This window comes from Dioscorea cayenensis, unplaced genomic scaffold (assembly GCF_009730915.1).
Source record: "Dioscorea cayenensis subsp. rotundata cultivar TDr96_F1 unplaced genomic scaffold, TDr96_F1_v2_PseudoChromosome.rev07_lg8_w22 25.fasta BLBR01001278.1, whole genome shotgun sequence".
NCBI classification, from domain to species: Eukaryota; Viridiplantae; Streptophyta; class Magnoliopsida; order Dioscoreales; family Dioscoreaceae; genus Dioscorea; species Dioscorea cayenensis.
Window position 1 is genome coordinate 37,968 of NW_024087669.1, and position 16,467 is coordinate 54,434.

At 34.8% G+C, this 16,467-nt stretch overlaps 1 protein-coding gene across 2 annotated transcripts; it reads right to left on the reverse strand.

Moving 5' to 3' along the window:
- Window positions 1–7,349: 7,349 nt before the first annotated feature.
- LOC120256054 (protein CONSERVED ONLY IN THE GREEN LINEAGE 160, chloroplastic) lies at window positions 7,350–14,334 on the reverse strand. 2 transcript variants are annotated; one of them, XM_039263820.1, is made up of 10 exons: window positions 13,960–14,330; window positions 13,838–13,890; window positions 13,655–13,751; window positions 13,415–13,513; window positions 13,120–13,200; window positions 12,855–12,946; window positions 12,278–12,370; window positions 12,097–12,165; window positions 11,661–11,861; window positions 7,350–7,654 (listed from the first exon to the last, which is right to left on the reverse strand). In XM_039263820.1, the coding sequence occupies exons 1-9, from the start codon at window positions 14,275–14,277 to the stop codon at window positions 11,726–11,728; spliced, it is 1,038 nt and encodes a 345-aa protein (XP_039119754.1). In that variant the 5' UTR covers window positions 14,278–14,330; the 3' UTR covers window positions 7,350–7,654; window positions 11,661–11,725. The 2 variants fall into 2 exon arrangements, with proteins under 2 accessions (XP_039119754.1, XP_039119755.1); XM_039263821.1 differs by lacking the exon at window positions 7,350–7,654 and having other exon boundaries at window positions 11,720–11,861; window positions 12,278–12,359; window positions 13,960–14,334.
- Between the last annotated feature and the right edge of the window lie 2,133 nt (window positions 14,335–16,467).

A 16,467-nucleotide genomic window follows, 5' to 3' on the forward strand; every position in this document is an offset into this window, starting at 1 on the left:
CTCGACATAGGTATTCTTCGCTAAATCATGAAAAGTTTTTATTTCTAAAGATATATTATTTTAAGAAATATATAGAGTTACTAGTTAATAAATTAAGAGTATAGAGTTTGTAGTACGTTGATAAGTGCTTGTGCGATATGAATGCGAAGCGTTCATTCCTTATGTTGAGCATTACTTTTCTCGCGTTTTTACACTAATATGTGTATTTTTATGTTACTTTCGTGCAGGTAGGGTTGTGAGGCCGAGTATGAAGGAAAGAAGCCAATGTGGATCACAATGCACCGATTTTGGAGGAAATCTTGCTAAGGTTCAAACGCGAAGACATAGGTCGGATGTGAGATGCTAGAGTGTGTGCCAACCTCCTCGTATTCGAGTTTGGCACATCCATTTGGAGGGGCACAAAGGCAGTCACACTCGAGCATTCCGACTTATGCACATAGAACAAGAGCTCCACCAACTTGCCTATCATTGAAGAAGCAAGTGATCCACGATGTGAACGTGTGCCCGTTTGTGTTACTCTGATGAAAGCATGGATGCGGGAAGCTATTCAGGGGCGGATACTGTAGCAGAGCACTGTAGCAACACGGTAGTAAGTATTGTAGCAACACTGTTCACAGCCAGCCGAGAAAACAGGAGTTCAGAGAATCCACACGGGCATATGGATATTATCCATGCCCGTGTAGAAATTTCACACGGGCGCGTGAAGCATCCACGCCTGTGTAGTCGCCCGATTCCAGCCCTATTTAAAGCCGAATCAGCCCCGATTTTACTATTTTTTTCTCCATCTTTTCCCCAACTTGAGAGAGGGCTTTGGCTAGGGTTTTGAGGGGTATTGGCCAAGGTTTTGGAGAGGTTCTACGGCTCTGACATCGTCATTCCTAAGGAAGAAGGTTGGTAGGGGAGCTTCCGTCGAGGCGTATCCTATACCAGACGAGGGAAACCTTGGACGACGAGTAGAGGACTTTCCACAAGACCATTGACACCACTATCGAGGGGGTTTCTTTATGGATTTATTGCTTTTACATTCTATTTCTTTGATTGTACTTAGCTCCGTGGAGAGCTAAACCCCTAGTGGGTACTTGGGTATTTGTGAACCCTAGGATGTATTCGTTTCATTGAATCTCTTTATTATGCTTTCAATTAATTGATGTTTATTGTGATTTCCAACCTTGAATGCTTGATTGTATGAAAATTTCCCCTAGAGTGACACTAGGGTTGAGAGTTCTCGTTGGTAACCTTGTGAGTGAGTGACACACCTCGAGCGTTAGACAAAGCTAGATTGGAGAGGGTTGAGAGAGTGAGTCGAGAGATACAGGAGCGTCCCCTTTCCCCTCCGACGTGATAGATTCTACCTCCGTTCCTCGAGTTCTTTGCGGCCATAATAGAGTGAATGGTCTAAGGGATGAACTTCCGCTGGGGCTTAGTTGCGCGTGCAACAGAGTGAAGCGTTGAGGTGATCTTAGTATCTAGGGCTTAATCGTGGTTAGGGACCTTCCACCTGGACCAAAGGGTTAGGTCTATAATTAGGAAGAGATTTATCACTTGGAATCCCTAGAGCTCATTGCAACTCTATGCGAGTGCGAGGTTGAGAGGTTATCTAATCTCTCCTCCGGGATATGTATAGAGTTAGGCATAGTTGACCTTAGATTTGGGACTATGTAATTAAGGATTTCCACGACTCACCATTGCATTGATTAGGAAGCCTAATAGAGGGTTCTTGCACTTGAAACAATTATCCTAGGCGGAGCATTATCCGAGTACCCCATCTTTATCGGTTGCCTTACCCCCTTCTTTACTTTTGCTCTCTTACTTGTTGTTTTTATTGTTGAGAATTGAATCATTGTCACACTTATCATCATTGATCTTTCACATAGCTAAGAATCGAATTAAGTATTTTTATTCCCTATTCCCTGTGGATTCGATACCCGCTCATCCGGGATTATTACTTCGACAAACCCGTACACTTGCGGGATATACGCAAGGGGATCTTGTCATACGTAAAAAGTTTATAGTATTATATTTGAAGTTGTCGTATTTTTATTTAGGTGTAATTTTGTGTTTGATGTCATGTGTTATATGGTTGTAATTGTAAAAGTTAGGAATTAGAAAGTTGAAAGGTGATGATTTTATATCATTGTTATGTGTTAAACAGATAAAGCAGGAGAAATTTAAATGTATTATCCACATTGTTATTCCACTATATTATCTTTTATATTTTTCTAATCATGTGGGAGGCTCCATCACAACAAACATTTGTCCGAGTCTTCTCATCAAAAGTAATCTCATATCCTCAATATTTTTTTAGATCAGAGTTCTTCCGACACCGTATAACAATTTTTTCTCTCAAATCAAATATATATATATATATATATATATATAATAATAACTGACAAGCGTTTTTATGAATATAAACAATAGCGAACGGTATTATAGCCCGAATGTCCAGTACAAAAATAATATATAAGAATCCGTGATGAACAGTATATGAATAGTACTGGGGAACAGTACTGCAGGGAGAGGGATTTGAACCCATGATCTCCCCTTTTACACTTTGGTGTCATACCATTAGATTATCTAATGATTGACCAAACCAAGTATTTTCAGCATATGTGTAATTGTAAGACTAATTTATTGAGAGCGAAAAGTATATGCCCATTATAAATTTTGTTTGCCTTGATCATAGAACCACATAATGCTACAAAATACATGCAGGTTGTTGGTGCTCGACAATCTAAATATCTTTAACCCTTCCTGTGATATCCTTTTTTGTTGTAAAGTTGTTTCTTCATATGCATAAACCATCCCAGCTTCATTGATTTGGAACCTAACAAGTTCTTGAGTACTTTAAAGGCAACTCTATTAATTATAGCCTGCCCCTATACAACAAGGATAATATAGCCCCATTATTGCATATCTATAGCTTATTAACCTCTACTATGCACCATGACAATATCAGCAACAACATATGTTAGTGCAATCATGTACCACCCGCACACAATCAATACTCACATTTTCAGAAATATACCTTTATTCATAATTCAAACTCTGATCATTTATGAAATGTTTTAATGAGGACCAGGCTACTAATAAACTGCTTGGTGGTTAGTTATTAAGCAGCATTAATTTTGAATGTAACCAGGCTTGTGAAGGACTTCTGCCAGCATTTCATGTGTCTAGCTAAGCATGTTATTCATGATTAGTTAGTTGATTGTTTCACCAAACCTAAATCAACTTACTGATTTGAGTATCTTCAAATGCAAGAGGGGGAAATAACAACAATCATGTCTTCTGAGATATGGTGCACATAGCGATGCTAATTAAGATAAGAGTACTGATCATGACAAATACATTAAGAACTGTAACAATTTTCTATTCTTACAGCATCTCCTAATCATAGTATATGGTACACATAGCGATGTATAATTAAAAATTAAGGAATGATTTTTTGCTCATATATAGTAAATTATAAACTGTAATGAAAACTGACAAAATAATTCTACCACCTTTGCAATAGAAAAAAATGTTAACTACCTTCTTGAGTGAGAGATCGAGGGATAACTCCCTCAGTTGCTTGTTTGTCCACTTTAAAAAAAAAAAATCTAAATTCACATCTACACATGCATGCTACCCTAATAATTGTATAAAAACATATAGAAAGCACTGCAAACATCAGGAAGTGAGCAACACCCACATCATCAAAGGAGTAGATAAATTTCGATGAAAAAAAAAACCCTAAATCCTAACCATAAAACATATACTTTTATTATAACACAAAATAGGAGACATAAATATTAACTGATGACAACCTTCATAGATGTAATCAAATGCTAAATCCATTCCATGATCTTTTCTTTGGTGAACCTCACAGGAGAAGCCAATGTCGAGCCACCAGTTCCTTAAGAAATGGACCTGAATGCCGAACAAAGCTCCTCGTCCTCCTTCGTCCTGCACCTTTAGGGACATTACGAAGAGTCCCACCGGCAGTCCAATATCGATGACAAGATCGACAAAAATGCCGGGGCTGATTAACATTATAATTGTTGAAGTAGCAGAACTTCGTCTCCATGCTCTCGCACCGCGGGCACTGCAAATTTATCACACTGTCTTCTACCTTCATACCATCTTTTCGGTCACTCTCTTTGGATGTCTTCTCCTCTATTCTTATCACCTTTCCAAATAATTTGAATCCTGCAGGTTCATTGCAGCTTATGCCTAAATCTGCCTTTGCCAGCATTTACAAAAAAAATGAAAGAGATCGAGATTAATGCAGTGTCAGTGAGTTAAGTTTTTGTAACAAATGTTTGAAATGGAGTTATATATGCATATATATATATATATAGAAAGGAGGCGAGGCAAATAGGTTTAAAGGAGGGCTGTTGCCAGTTTTATTCTATGATCTATCATTAATGTGGGATTAGCCAGACAATTAAGAAGAATAATATAAGAAAGATCATTTATGTCTGGAGAGTGTTTCAACAATGAGTGACAAAATTTTGATAATTAATCATATTAATTATGGTCGGCCGTAAAAGGTTCCTCGTTCTTTTTTTTTAGGAGATATTTAATAGATTATATGCAGTGGCTTGTTTGGGAAGATGCAAATTGTGATACTTTTTAAGAGTTTATTTCAAATTTTAATTTCTTTTTGTACCTTCATTTAAAAATTAAAATAAAATATTCATTCAATCTCTTCATGAGGATAATAATTGTGTTGAAGTAGTCTAAAAAAATTAATGCTAGGAAAAATAATCATGCTCATGAATAATTGCTATGATTTTTGGTATGACAGGGAATAATAATTATAATTTAAAAACACATAAAAATGTGAGATGTTGGTTTTTTTTTTTTCCCTATGGCAAACGCACTTAATCTATGGATGGACCCGCACCCCAATCTGGTGACATATGATTTAGACTATGAGTATATCTACTGATTACCACTGTTGCATTCCAGCAGGACTTAAACTCAATACATTTGAAAGTCTCATACCACACCTATCATAGTATGGTCATTGCTTTACTTTTGGCATGTTAGGTATTTGTTATAATATTTAGTATAAAATAATTTAAGAATTGTGAAAATATATAACAAATTGAGTTATATAAATATTTAAGTGAGATTTTTTTTTTATTATTTGCTACAAACGTGACAAGCACATTTAATCAATGGGTGGACGTGAATCCCCATCTGGTGACACATGAGTCAGCCTGTAAGTATAAATCTACAACCATAGATTGATTACCACTACGGCATCCCAGTGAGATTTAAACTCAAAACATTTGAAAAGTCTCACGCCACACCTATCAAAGTAAGCCAATGCCTTCCTTTCGGCATGTTGGCTATTTGTTATCAATATTCAATATAAAATTATTTTGAAATTGTGAAAATATATAACAGATTGAGTTATACAAAGATTTGCATCATATTCTAAATTTGATATTGTTTTGTGCTATACAAAATTAAAGTGTATTTAAAATTATATTGTTTTTATTGTACTAATTTGATTAGAAAAAGAGTTGATAGCCCAGCGGTATTAGCCCCGCTATGAAAAAACGTTAGTGTAGAATATTTAAAAGATTTTGAGTTCAAGTGTCACTGATCATAGTAATTGTAATGGACATTTAATTATGAATGAAGATTTGCAATCAACTCCTCGAGTCATCAGGTGAGGACGCATGAGCTATACGTTGAATTCCCTACATTTGTCAAATTTATAAAAAAAAATAATTAAATTAGTTTCACTTTGTATTTCAAATTATAAAGGCGCACTTACAAAGAAAATATGAAGATTTTAATTTATATTCTTGTGAATTCCAGCTAAATGCATGATTTGTCTTGACATTCTGCTTTAGTTTATCAAATTAAATAACTATCAAATTAAATAACGAAGTAATAGTTAAAAACTTTATTTTAATTAAATTTAGAACTTTTAAAAGACATCAAAAATTCAAGTCAACTACTTCCAAGCAAAATTAAACATCATAGTAAAAAAAGGAATTGTGAGGACATATATATAAGATACGAGAGGCTTGTATTTGTTTCTATTTACTTGTCCTATCGATTTGTTGACTTTGATTACACTCTTCATTTGGATAAATCTTGGATCATGGTGTGGAGTTTGAGTAGAGTTTTAAGAAGGGACGGCAAAGGAATCTTTTATAAATAAATAAATAAAGCAAATGCTCTTAAATACTCAACTTTCACCAATAATATACATAATATTTATTTAACTTACAAAATATAAAAGGAGTTAAAGATTAAGGAAAAGTGATATGAGCTTTATTAGGGCCATACTGCCTTGTTGGTTTATTTCCATGTTAACTTTGAGTCACACTTTTAATAGTGACTATTTTATTAAATTAACGAGGTTATACTTCTTTTGCTTTATTCCGTAAAGGTTTTTTAAGAAAAAATAAATACGTAAAGGAGATAAAGAAAGCCTAGTACTTTTCTCCATTTCCTATAGTCAAATCATTAATGATGGCAGTAGAGTTAAAAGTCCTTACTTGTTCCAAGTACATCAATTAAGTCTTAATGTAGTTTTCAGATAGTGATTTAGATTTTACTTACTACCACTAAAATTAATATCATGAACCGGCTCAAAATAATAGGAAGGGATTTTAATTTTCTTTTTACATATTTAAATTTCATTTTATCGGCCTAAAAATTTTCTTTCATCAATTCACCTAAATATAATTGATATTCTTAATCACATTAAACATTTTTATAATTTTACTGTCACAGTTTTAAACATTTAACATATAAGAAAATTAATTATGCATTTGATACCTACCTGCTTTTATATTTGTATATTTTGAGTTGTATAGCAATTTATAAGATAAATTTATATTTCAAAACTAGATTTATCTTTGTAAGCATTTTAATTATACACATAACGAATAAACTTGTAAAATAAAATTTCCCGGACATTTAATGAGGCAAAAAAAAAAAAAAAAACTTTTTTCTTGAAATAATTAAATGATTAAGTGTAAACTACCTCATAGTTAACCATTTGAGAGGTGTGTACCTAAGAATCTCCATCGTCACTTATATATATGTAAAACACCCAAATATAAGATTACCAAACCTGCATAGGTCAGCTCGTTTATGACATTAACAACTTATGCTCAACCTATAACAAAATTTACTTACCACAAACATTTTATTACTAAAAATATATAAAAATAAATAAATAAAATATCAAAAATATTGGGGGAAACACAGAGAGGACCCAGAGTTGTTGAGAATTTGCTTAAAGCAAAAAGAGACTTGAGTGTGCAGCCAATTTTCACATGCATGTAATGATGCCAAACCATGAAAGTTGCAGTGTACACACACGAGACATGCACTTTACAAAGACCACAATTCTCTGTTTCCATGCAACTTCATAAATCTTATTATGGGTAGGTAAATACATATTATAACAGTTCAGCATTCTTTTTTCTACAATTAAAAAAAAAAAAAAACCAACCTTTTTATTGCAGAAATGCAATCTGAAGCTATGTGGCATGAGCGATCCACATGCTTCAATAATAACTGTCAACTTGTGGAGCAGTTCGCAATGAGAAAAGGAAAATCCAGGGGCCGACACCTTCCTGTGAGTGTTCACAATGATCATCCATCTCTCTTATTCCTCCCCCAAGTTCATGAGTATCTGAGAATAAATCAGACGAAATAAACAAAATCGAGGAATGCTAATAAAGAATAAAAAAATGAGATCAACAGAGCATGAGACATTGATTAACGAGGACACTGGTTTCAGGGAGATATTCCATTTCAATGAGTATAGTAAATTAGAATTGAATGAAGAAATAAATGAATTTGATCCCAATAACCCAAAAAAGTAATGCAATACTTGATCTCAAGAGCAAAATAAGTCTAGTAGACAGAAACTCACAAATAGGGAGGGCCGACATAAAAACACATACTGAAGTTCCAGTGACAAGCTAACATATAAACAGACTCCATCGATGAAGAATAGAATTACTCTCAAGAATCCTTCTATGGCTTGTAATTGCACACCCAAAATTTCATTGAGATCGACGATTTTTTTTTCCCTCCCTCTTGGTAAGGACTTGTGAAGATGCTCCCCATATGTTTTTAACTACCCACATATTTGACTAGAAACTTTCATCCTCGTGCTTGATGTAATGAGCTTATTACAGCTATAATAAGTTGGTTTTTGTGTCATAAAGATTGCTAATTTGTCATCACAAACAACAAACAAATGTAGAAACCTTATCTTGGATAGCTCGAACATCCTTCAAGATTTTTCTAAAAGTATATTGCTTGTGAAGTGGCCATGCTAGCCTCTGATGTTACACATCCACAGAAGACGATGCAATTTAAATGCAGCCTAGATGTGCTTCTGATGTCATCTACACTTTTAGCCAAATCATCTTGGTTTCTTTCATATATGAGTCTGATATTGCAAGTTCCCTTGATATCTTCAAACACCCTTGTCGCATGGACAAGAAGAATCTTGCTTGGCTTATACAAGAATTGAGAGAACAAATGAGCAGTACTATTAATATCTGGGCTTATCGATATCCAGTACAATATGCTTCCCTATCATTATCCCATACAAAGTGGCACCAGCCTTTTCACTTCTAGTCTTTCAAAACTTCTAATTTGTCACTCTTTGTGTTGGGTTACTCAACCAAAACTTAGCAAACTATCTGCATGCTTCCTTGACATATGAAGACCCGTATTCCTTCTGATGTATTCCAATGCCCACAATGCAATTTAGCAAACCACTCACATAATTAATATCATTGAACCATTTTCCTCTTAAATTCTTAAATGCTTTATTTATTAAATGAAATAGCATACTATTGGGTCTTCTTCTGTTCCCAATTCTATGAATCTTTTCCACTAAAAAAAGGCAACACTTTGATTATGTTCAAATTATCTTAACTTATATCATTTTGATATTGAACAATAACCAGCAAAGACGCATTTGGCTGTCCCCTTTTTCTTTAAGATTGCAATGCATTTCCTTTGAAATGTACACATAACCAATGGAACATACGGACCCAAATGTTTCAAAGAAATCACAGAAGGTTTCCTTCTGCACCAAACTTCATAGGCATTCATCAAATAGATAGTGCACATGATTTATCCATTCAAAGCTATTTCTGCAACTTCCTTGTTTTACACCTCTAGAGAATTCCCCTTTACTGTGATCATGAAGTGATGACTTTCTTTAGGACTTATTGTAATGAAATTAAGCTTAGATTAAACGACACTTTGAAGAAATTTTCTGGATGTCTATTTACTCTTTGGTTAAGAGAACCCACCGACTTATGAACACAAAAGTTGTTCACACCTTTCAATACGTGCATGACTACAGTAAGGAAACTATTGTGACAAGGAATCAATATCTTCTCAAAGATTCTTTTATTGTTGAATTTTTTCACAAAGGTGATTGACTGCCTATTCAATCCTTGTGAAAAGAGTCCATTAACCAATGAACATGAAAGGTGTTTACACACATTTTAATTCCTAAATAGAAACAATAGGGAAACATTCACGACAAGGTAATTAATATTTTCTCTAAAATTCTTTATTATTGATCTTTTCACCAAGTTGATGTTTAGTTGTCCTAGGTTAACCCACCACCTCCAACCAACCACCAACTTGGAATAGGTTTTTTTTTTTTTTTGCAAAATTTAATTAAATAAATATTAATGGATATCTTAAAAAAAGCCACCATCAACTAGACAAGAACAATTCATATTCTAAGATATTTATTTTAATAAACATTAATTATGTCAAAATTTTATTAATTTCAAATAAAAAATTTTCCTTCAAAACAAATTTAAACTTTAAGAATCCCAACTTATCCTAACCCCAACCAAAAACGCTAGTCTTTATTTGGCCCACCCACTCCATGATCTTAAAGTCATTCATCTTTTAGGTTTTCACAATCTATTCACATTAATTTGGGGCAAAGTGGTGAGGAAGTCACTAAAGTGGGCTAAGTTCCCCTCGCTTCAGATGTTCATTTACGCAAAAGTGGGCAAAGTGCCACTTCCCCCACTTCAGTATTTTTTTTATTTTGAACTAAACCCACTTCAGCATTTTTCTTATCAAAGTGGAGGAAGTGAAATTTTATATAAGCCCATTATCCCTTACTTCCACCACTTTAGCAATTTTTTCACTTTTTGTAAAATGAACACCAGAAATATTGGAAGTGATATTAACTTCCAACAATTTCAAGAAAGTGTCACTTTCCCTCATTTATTCACTTCAGATCACTTTCCTTCAAGTGAACGCCCCCTGAGTGATTGGCATTTGATTGTACTTGTCATTGACTAGACAGTCTTCCCAAATTGCATCCATGCGTCCTATGATTAGCCAGCTAAATTAATTTTAGGAAGATCAACTCTGAGGCTCCTTGTTGTATGAAGAAAAATGGCCCGGCATCTTTCTTTCTACTCTCTTGATTTACCTCTTTGATCATTCAAAAATGCTGACTAATTTGGACTTTGGAGGCTTGTTATTCTTATCTTTAACAAAATCTTGAACTTCCTACAAAGCGATTTGATTGGATTGTCATCTTGATGCTCAAATAATCAAAATTTTCCCGATCAAAATTGAATGCTCACACCTAAAATAATTGAACATGCAATCATAATCTTCTTCCATATCAAAGCTTTATCTTAAGGACTAGTCCTCCATCTTTATTTTCAAGATAATAGATCCCCAATCTCTGATACACATAGAAGGCAACTTAAGCTTGATAGTTTCTCAAGATAATCAAACTTTGAGTTAATATTATATATCAAAATAAATATTTTACAATCAAAATTTTACTTCTCAAATCAATGGTGGATGTTCATTAATATTAATAATTTTTTTATTAACTTATTTAATAATTTAATCTAATTTTCTATTATATTAATGAACATTTATTATTATTTAGAAATGTAACTTTCTAATTTTTTTATATACATAATTTTGATTAGTATCAACTAAGTTGGAGTTTGGCTCAGACAAAAATTTTCACTCCAACCTAACATTTAAAGAGATTCTATTAACCTGACACTTATATCCCCAAACCACACATGAACCCAGTTTAGAAACTAGCATAGCATTAATATACACATCATTATAAAAACATAGCATTACTTCCTATTGATTGTCTTCATTAACATTTGACAAAGCTTTACTATTTTTAAAAAAATATTTCAGTTGTATTTCTTGCTTTCTAAAAGAACGTTCGTATAAATCAAGAAAAGAAAGACAAAGAAAAATGGTAAGGTTTGAAAAATGTACAACTTCTATAACTTGATGAATAAATGTACGTAGGAGAGAGAAAATGAAAGGAATGAGGTAGATAGCAAAATATATTAGAAGTAGAAGTAATGAAAAAGATAAAAATAATAGATATTTGTGTTGAAAGAAAAAAAATGCACAGCATGGTACAAAGTATGGTTTGCGAATTAAGAAGAACAAGGCATGTGGGTTGGAAAACGAAAATTTTGAAAGAACATATTTCTAGAACTTTCTTGAAAGGTTCTTTTTATCGAAAAAGGACAAATAAGCAGGTTTTCAATTCAATTTCTTGCTTGTAATGAAAATGAACAAAGTAAACAGGGTTATGAAATAGGTCCAAAAATATGCAAGGTAAAACTAAATGAAAGAAAACCATTGACCTTTTCTTCTGCATATTGTTGACGCGAACACTAATTGAGGCCTCCAGTATGCGTAAAATTGATGTTTAGGCTTCAGTCTTCCCTTCAACAGTAAGAGATTCCTGGATAGCTTGAACAAATGTAGCGATCTTATAGGTGAAGAACCCAACAAGTATTGGTATCAACTCCAAGTGTACAAAGCCAAGATTGGGAACCAAAATCCTGTAGCACAAAATTCAACTAACAATCAAGGCTACTTTACCAAAGTAAGATTCTAGCAGCCCCTTTAAAGATTGCCCAATGCAGGACAACCATCTAACAATATAAAGTTGTAGACAACAAGTGAAAGCAAACTAATACAACTCTCTAATCCAAGAATATTTGGACAACAAGATTGAACGTTCAGATTTAAATGAGCTGGAAGAATTTTCTCAAACAAAAGCATTGATCCACTTACTCATTCCACCGGTTATACATCATGACCAATGCGACTGGAACGAGAAGCCTTGGTTGTCCAATTGCCCCCCTACAATCATCTCACCAGGTCACTCAGGTAAGCTTTAAAAACAGTTTTTTTTTTTTAAGATTAAACTTGGCATAATAGAAGTTTGTTCAAGCATGCAGATGAGGATACATACTTGACAAGTCCTTTTGCCCCATCTGCCATGGAATCCACAGTATTTCCAAGCATGCGGATGTACACCAGTGAGCCAAGTAACCCTGTACCAAAGCTTCAAAACAAGCAGGATGGTCATCCAATAGTAAAAGGTACTTAAATAAAATCAACAGTTTTATGTATCCTGAGTTGTATACTTTCTTGCTTTCCTTTTTTGTAAATAATGTTTCACTGAAACAATTTCAGATTTTAAAACCATCCACAGTGAGCTTATTCCATCAGATTTTTTGGCATTATTTGCATCATAAGCATGTTCACTTGCTGAGAATTTATCAGTATATATTAAATTTTGTGAAATAATGAGTAGAATTAAAGTATTGCATGCATCACACAATACTAGGTTGCCTTCAAAATGGGGCATATAAAGAACATACATCCATAACAGATAATGCACATAGTAGTCAAGTTCTTATGCAATAAAAATCTAGGAAATATGACAATAGAGAAGAAGGAAAAAATACATTCCATATCAATCAGGGAAACTTATGGGAGTAGTAGAACTTGAAGTAGTCAACTTGTGCACCTTTTGCCATGCTCACCTTGCAGCAATTTCAGGAGAATAGGACACATATGCTGAAACCAGACCTACGCCACCAATTCCGACAGTAAGAATCTCCAACCTCTGTTTCAACTGTGAAATGAAATGTAAAAATGAAAGTGTCACTGTGTCAGCATTCCAAGCAATGGAAAGAGTTTAACAGTGTTAATCAAATAGACTGCAGATTTCCAATGGTCTTTTATCTTTTCAAAAGTGACAATAATTGATCCACCATATCGCACAGAGTTTATCAAAATAATACATACACTTAAATATTGCTCCCTAGATTGAGCTGCCAACACCTTTGGGTCCCCCCTTTCCTTTCTTGACTCACGTAAAATGACATCCTATGTGGAAAAAAACAAAAAAATCCCACATGTAAGCAAATCTTTAGTCACAGTACATAGTTGTATGAAACAAATATAAGACATGAAATTAGCCCAACTGTTAATTAACCATTGATAACCAACCAAATTATAAGCTCGATGAATTGAAAATATCAAATATCAAAGCATTTTATATATTCTGCCAATACTTCACTAGGAAATGGTGACGACTTACACTTCCCCCAGTGGCAGCCTTAGTTGCCCGATCCCATTTTGCCTGCTCCCGCCGAGTGGGAGCCAGCCTCCACCTAGGGGACGCAGCACCATTCAGACCCTAAGCAAACAGTTCAACAGCTTCAATACCAATCAGTAAATCAAGAAAATAAAAACTGAAAATTAGCATACTAGGAACTAGATTCAAAACAAGCAGATGTTCTCTATCTACCCCAATGATGTGCATCAGATAATGAATTACCTCAGTGGCAGAGCGGCCACACCTGGCTGCTTCTACCTGCTGCTCCAGCACTGGTTTCAGTGGCGGTGCGAGTTCTTTGCTTAGATCGATTTCCAAACTGAAAAAATAAGCAACAAAGATACATCAGACTCTACGTTACGAAAGAGAACATCTACAATTACATTCCAAACAAAAAATAGCGACCTTTGGAGGCTCATAGCTCGATTGAGACTCAGAAACCCCTCCCTCTGCTCCTTCTGCTCAATTAAACCAAATCAAGCACAAAAAATCAATAAATTTCTCAAAGAGCAAATTTTGGGATTTACTTTGAATGGAATTGGATCAGGAGCTTCTTTCCCAACGAGGAGGCGTTCCATGCGAGGGCGAAAATCCTTGTTCCAGATGAAATCGCCCGTGGCGGTGACGGGGTCCTCGTTTTCGGAGCCTCCCCAGTAGCGGCGGAGCTTGGTGGTGGTCGGAGGCCCACCGTACTCGCCCGGGGCGGTGCCACTGGACCATTTGAGTGGCTTCTTCTTCGGGAGTACCACCTTGGTCTGGCGAGGGCCAGGTTGTGACTCGTCCACGGAAGGAGCTGATGCTGCACGCACGGTGATGCACCAGGCGCCGGCGTGGAGGCCGGCCATCGAGAGGCAGAGGCTGAAGCTCACGTTTATGTGAAAAAATATCGCAACGAGTGGCGGTTTTGGGTTGCTTTTTTAATTGGTCCAATCCAAACAAATGAAGGAATTTTTGCAAAATAGCCCCTTTGCGTTGTAGATACATTCTATTTAGCAACACTTTTCACAAAAAATTTCCCACTTGTCAGGTAAATTTTTTTTTAATGGATATTAAATTTTAATTTTAGTTTAATTACTAACTTTCAATTTCAATTTGTATCAAAATAAATATTAAATTTTGATTTCATTTCATTGGCACAATAATTAAGAATTTTTTATGAAACTTCGGTGATGTGGACACCGAAATGTTTGTGTGGATGGTTAGGGTTCACATTATCCACTTGCATGGATTGTGCTACGTTAGTGACTTATACACGTGGGCCAAGAACTTCACCACATAGGATGACACATCATCATCACCTCTCCCTCACTTCCTCTACTAATGTTGTAGCCCTAAAACCTCATTGGTGTGTCAATCGTGCCATCGTCATCTGGTGGAGTTCGATAACGTCGGTGTTTGACATGCAATGTAAAGGATTATGTCTAGGGCATCCAGGGATAGTTCGACTTTGTTCATTTTTTAGTGTTTAGAGTTTTAATTTTAATTGTTTGTTTCAATGTAACTGTATAGATTTAAGAATAAATGAAAGAAATAAAATACTGAAAAAGGATAGCAAAATCAAACTCGACAAATTTTGTAAGGCCATTATTTACTTCAATTTACAACAACAATCTTAATTTCTACCACACAATCATTGTAAATTCTGTGTTAATGTAATCCTGTGTTGATATAAAGATACAAAGACACAAGAAATTATATAAATACAACTTACAAATTATACATACACCATATATAGGACAAATAGAATTCTTCTCATATTTCCAATCAACAATTCATTTAATTCATTGCTATAATTGATTCATATTCATTCAGTTCAGTTATGCAAATCATCGAAGTATAGAGGTAACACATGAAGAAAAAAAACAAATAATTCATTCAATTGATTGGGACAACGTAGCATATTCTAACAATTGTACAAAAATTTGTAAAATTACATACAGCATATGCTGCAAAAATACAGAGAGTTACAAAATTACATAGACCATATGCATTTGTGTTAATTACCTTCATTTGCAACACTTAAGAAATACATAAATTTGTAAAATTACATTGACCATATGCAATTCTATGTTAATTACTGACACACCTCTTGCATGCGCGTACTGCAAGTGTACGGGTGTCAAAGTAATAAAGTACCCAATGAGTCGGATAGTCAAATTCACAGGGAATGGAAGTATTTTATCTAGTCGGAATCAAGAATATGATGAAATGAGCTTAATAACAAGAAGTATGAATGTCACAAGCTAATACGGAAGAGTAGAAATGAGGGATGTATCAATCAATGAAGATGAGGTACCCGGGCAATGCTCCCCTTAGGATCTAACATGAAGCGCAAAATTTACAAGTGTTCCTAAACCCAGTTATCAAGTTGAGGCAATCCAAGAATAATCGGTTCCTACCTCCAGATCACCGAAACTAGTCCCCTACAAGGTCCCGATGTAGAAATTGCTCAATCTCAACATCTCACACCACATATGACCACAATAAACTCTAGAAATTTCTAAGAGTACATTCGATTACTAAGGATAGACCTAACCCTACCTTTAGGTGAAATATCCCTAACCTCCTACAAGGTCCTGCCGGAGAAATCTCTCAATCTCATGACTCACACCAAATATGGTTGTATAAAGCCTAGGGAATACAGAGATAGAATGTACTAGTCGAAGAGGAAAGGGGACACTCCACTATCTCATGACCCTCTCAACCCTCTTCAATCTTGAGGTTCTAGCCCTTAATGGAGACCTCTCTCTCACCAAGGCAAACAACTCATGTAAACCAATCAACCACAAGATCAATACAGCAAGCAAGGAATAAGAAAGCATGATTGAAACTCAATTAAACTTAGATTTACTAGAAAACACAAAGTAAATCAATACAAGAATAAGATCCTAGGATTCACATGCCTAAATACCTACTAGGGTTTAGCCTTCCATGGGGTAAATTAAAAAACAAATAATGCAATGTAAATCAATGAAAACCATGAAATAAAACCCCCTCGAATTTGTGATGATGGCCTTAATGGGTTGCTCAATGTT

Bases quoted from the DNA above. Each gene is read 5' to 3' on its own strand.
- LOC120256054 (XM_039263820.1), bottom strand. From the start codon at position 14,277: ATGGCCGGCCTCCACGCCGGCGCCTGGTGCATCACCGTGCGTGCAGCA. The intron at 12,371-12,854 runs GTGAGCATGGCA...CTTGTTTTGAAG, and splicing joins TCTCCTGAAATTGCTGCAAG to CTTTGGTACAGGGTTACTTG. The intron at 11,862-12,096 runs GTAAGTGGATCA...TTTGTGCTACAG, and splicing joins ATGTATAACCGGTGGAATGA to GATTTTGGTTCCCAATCTTG.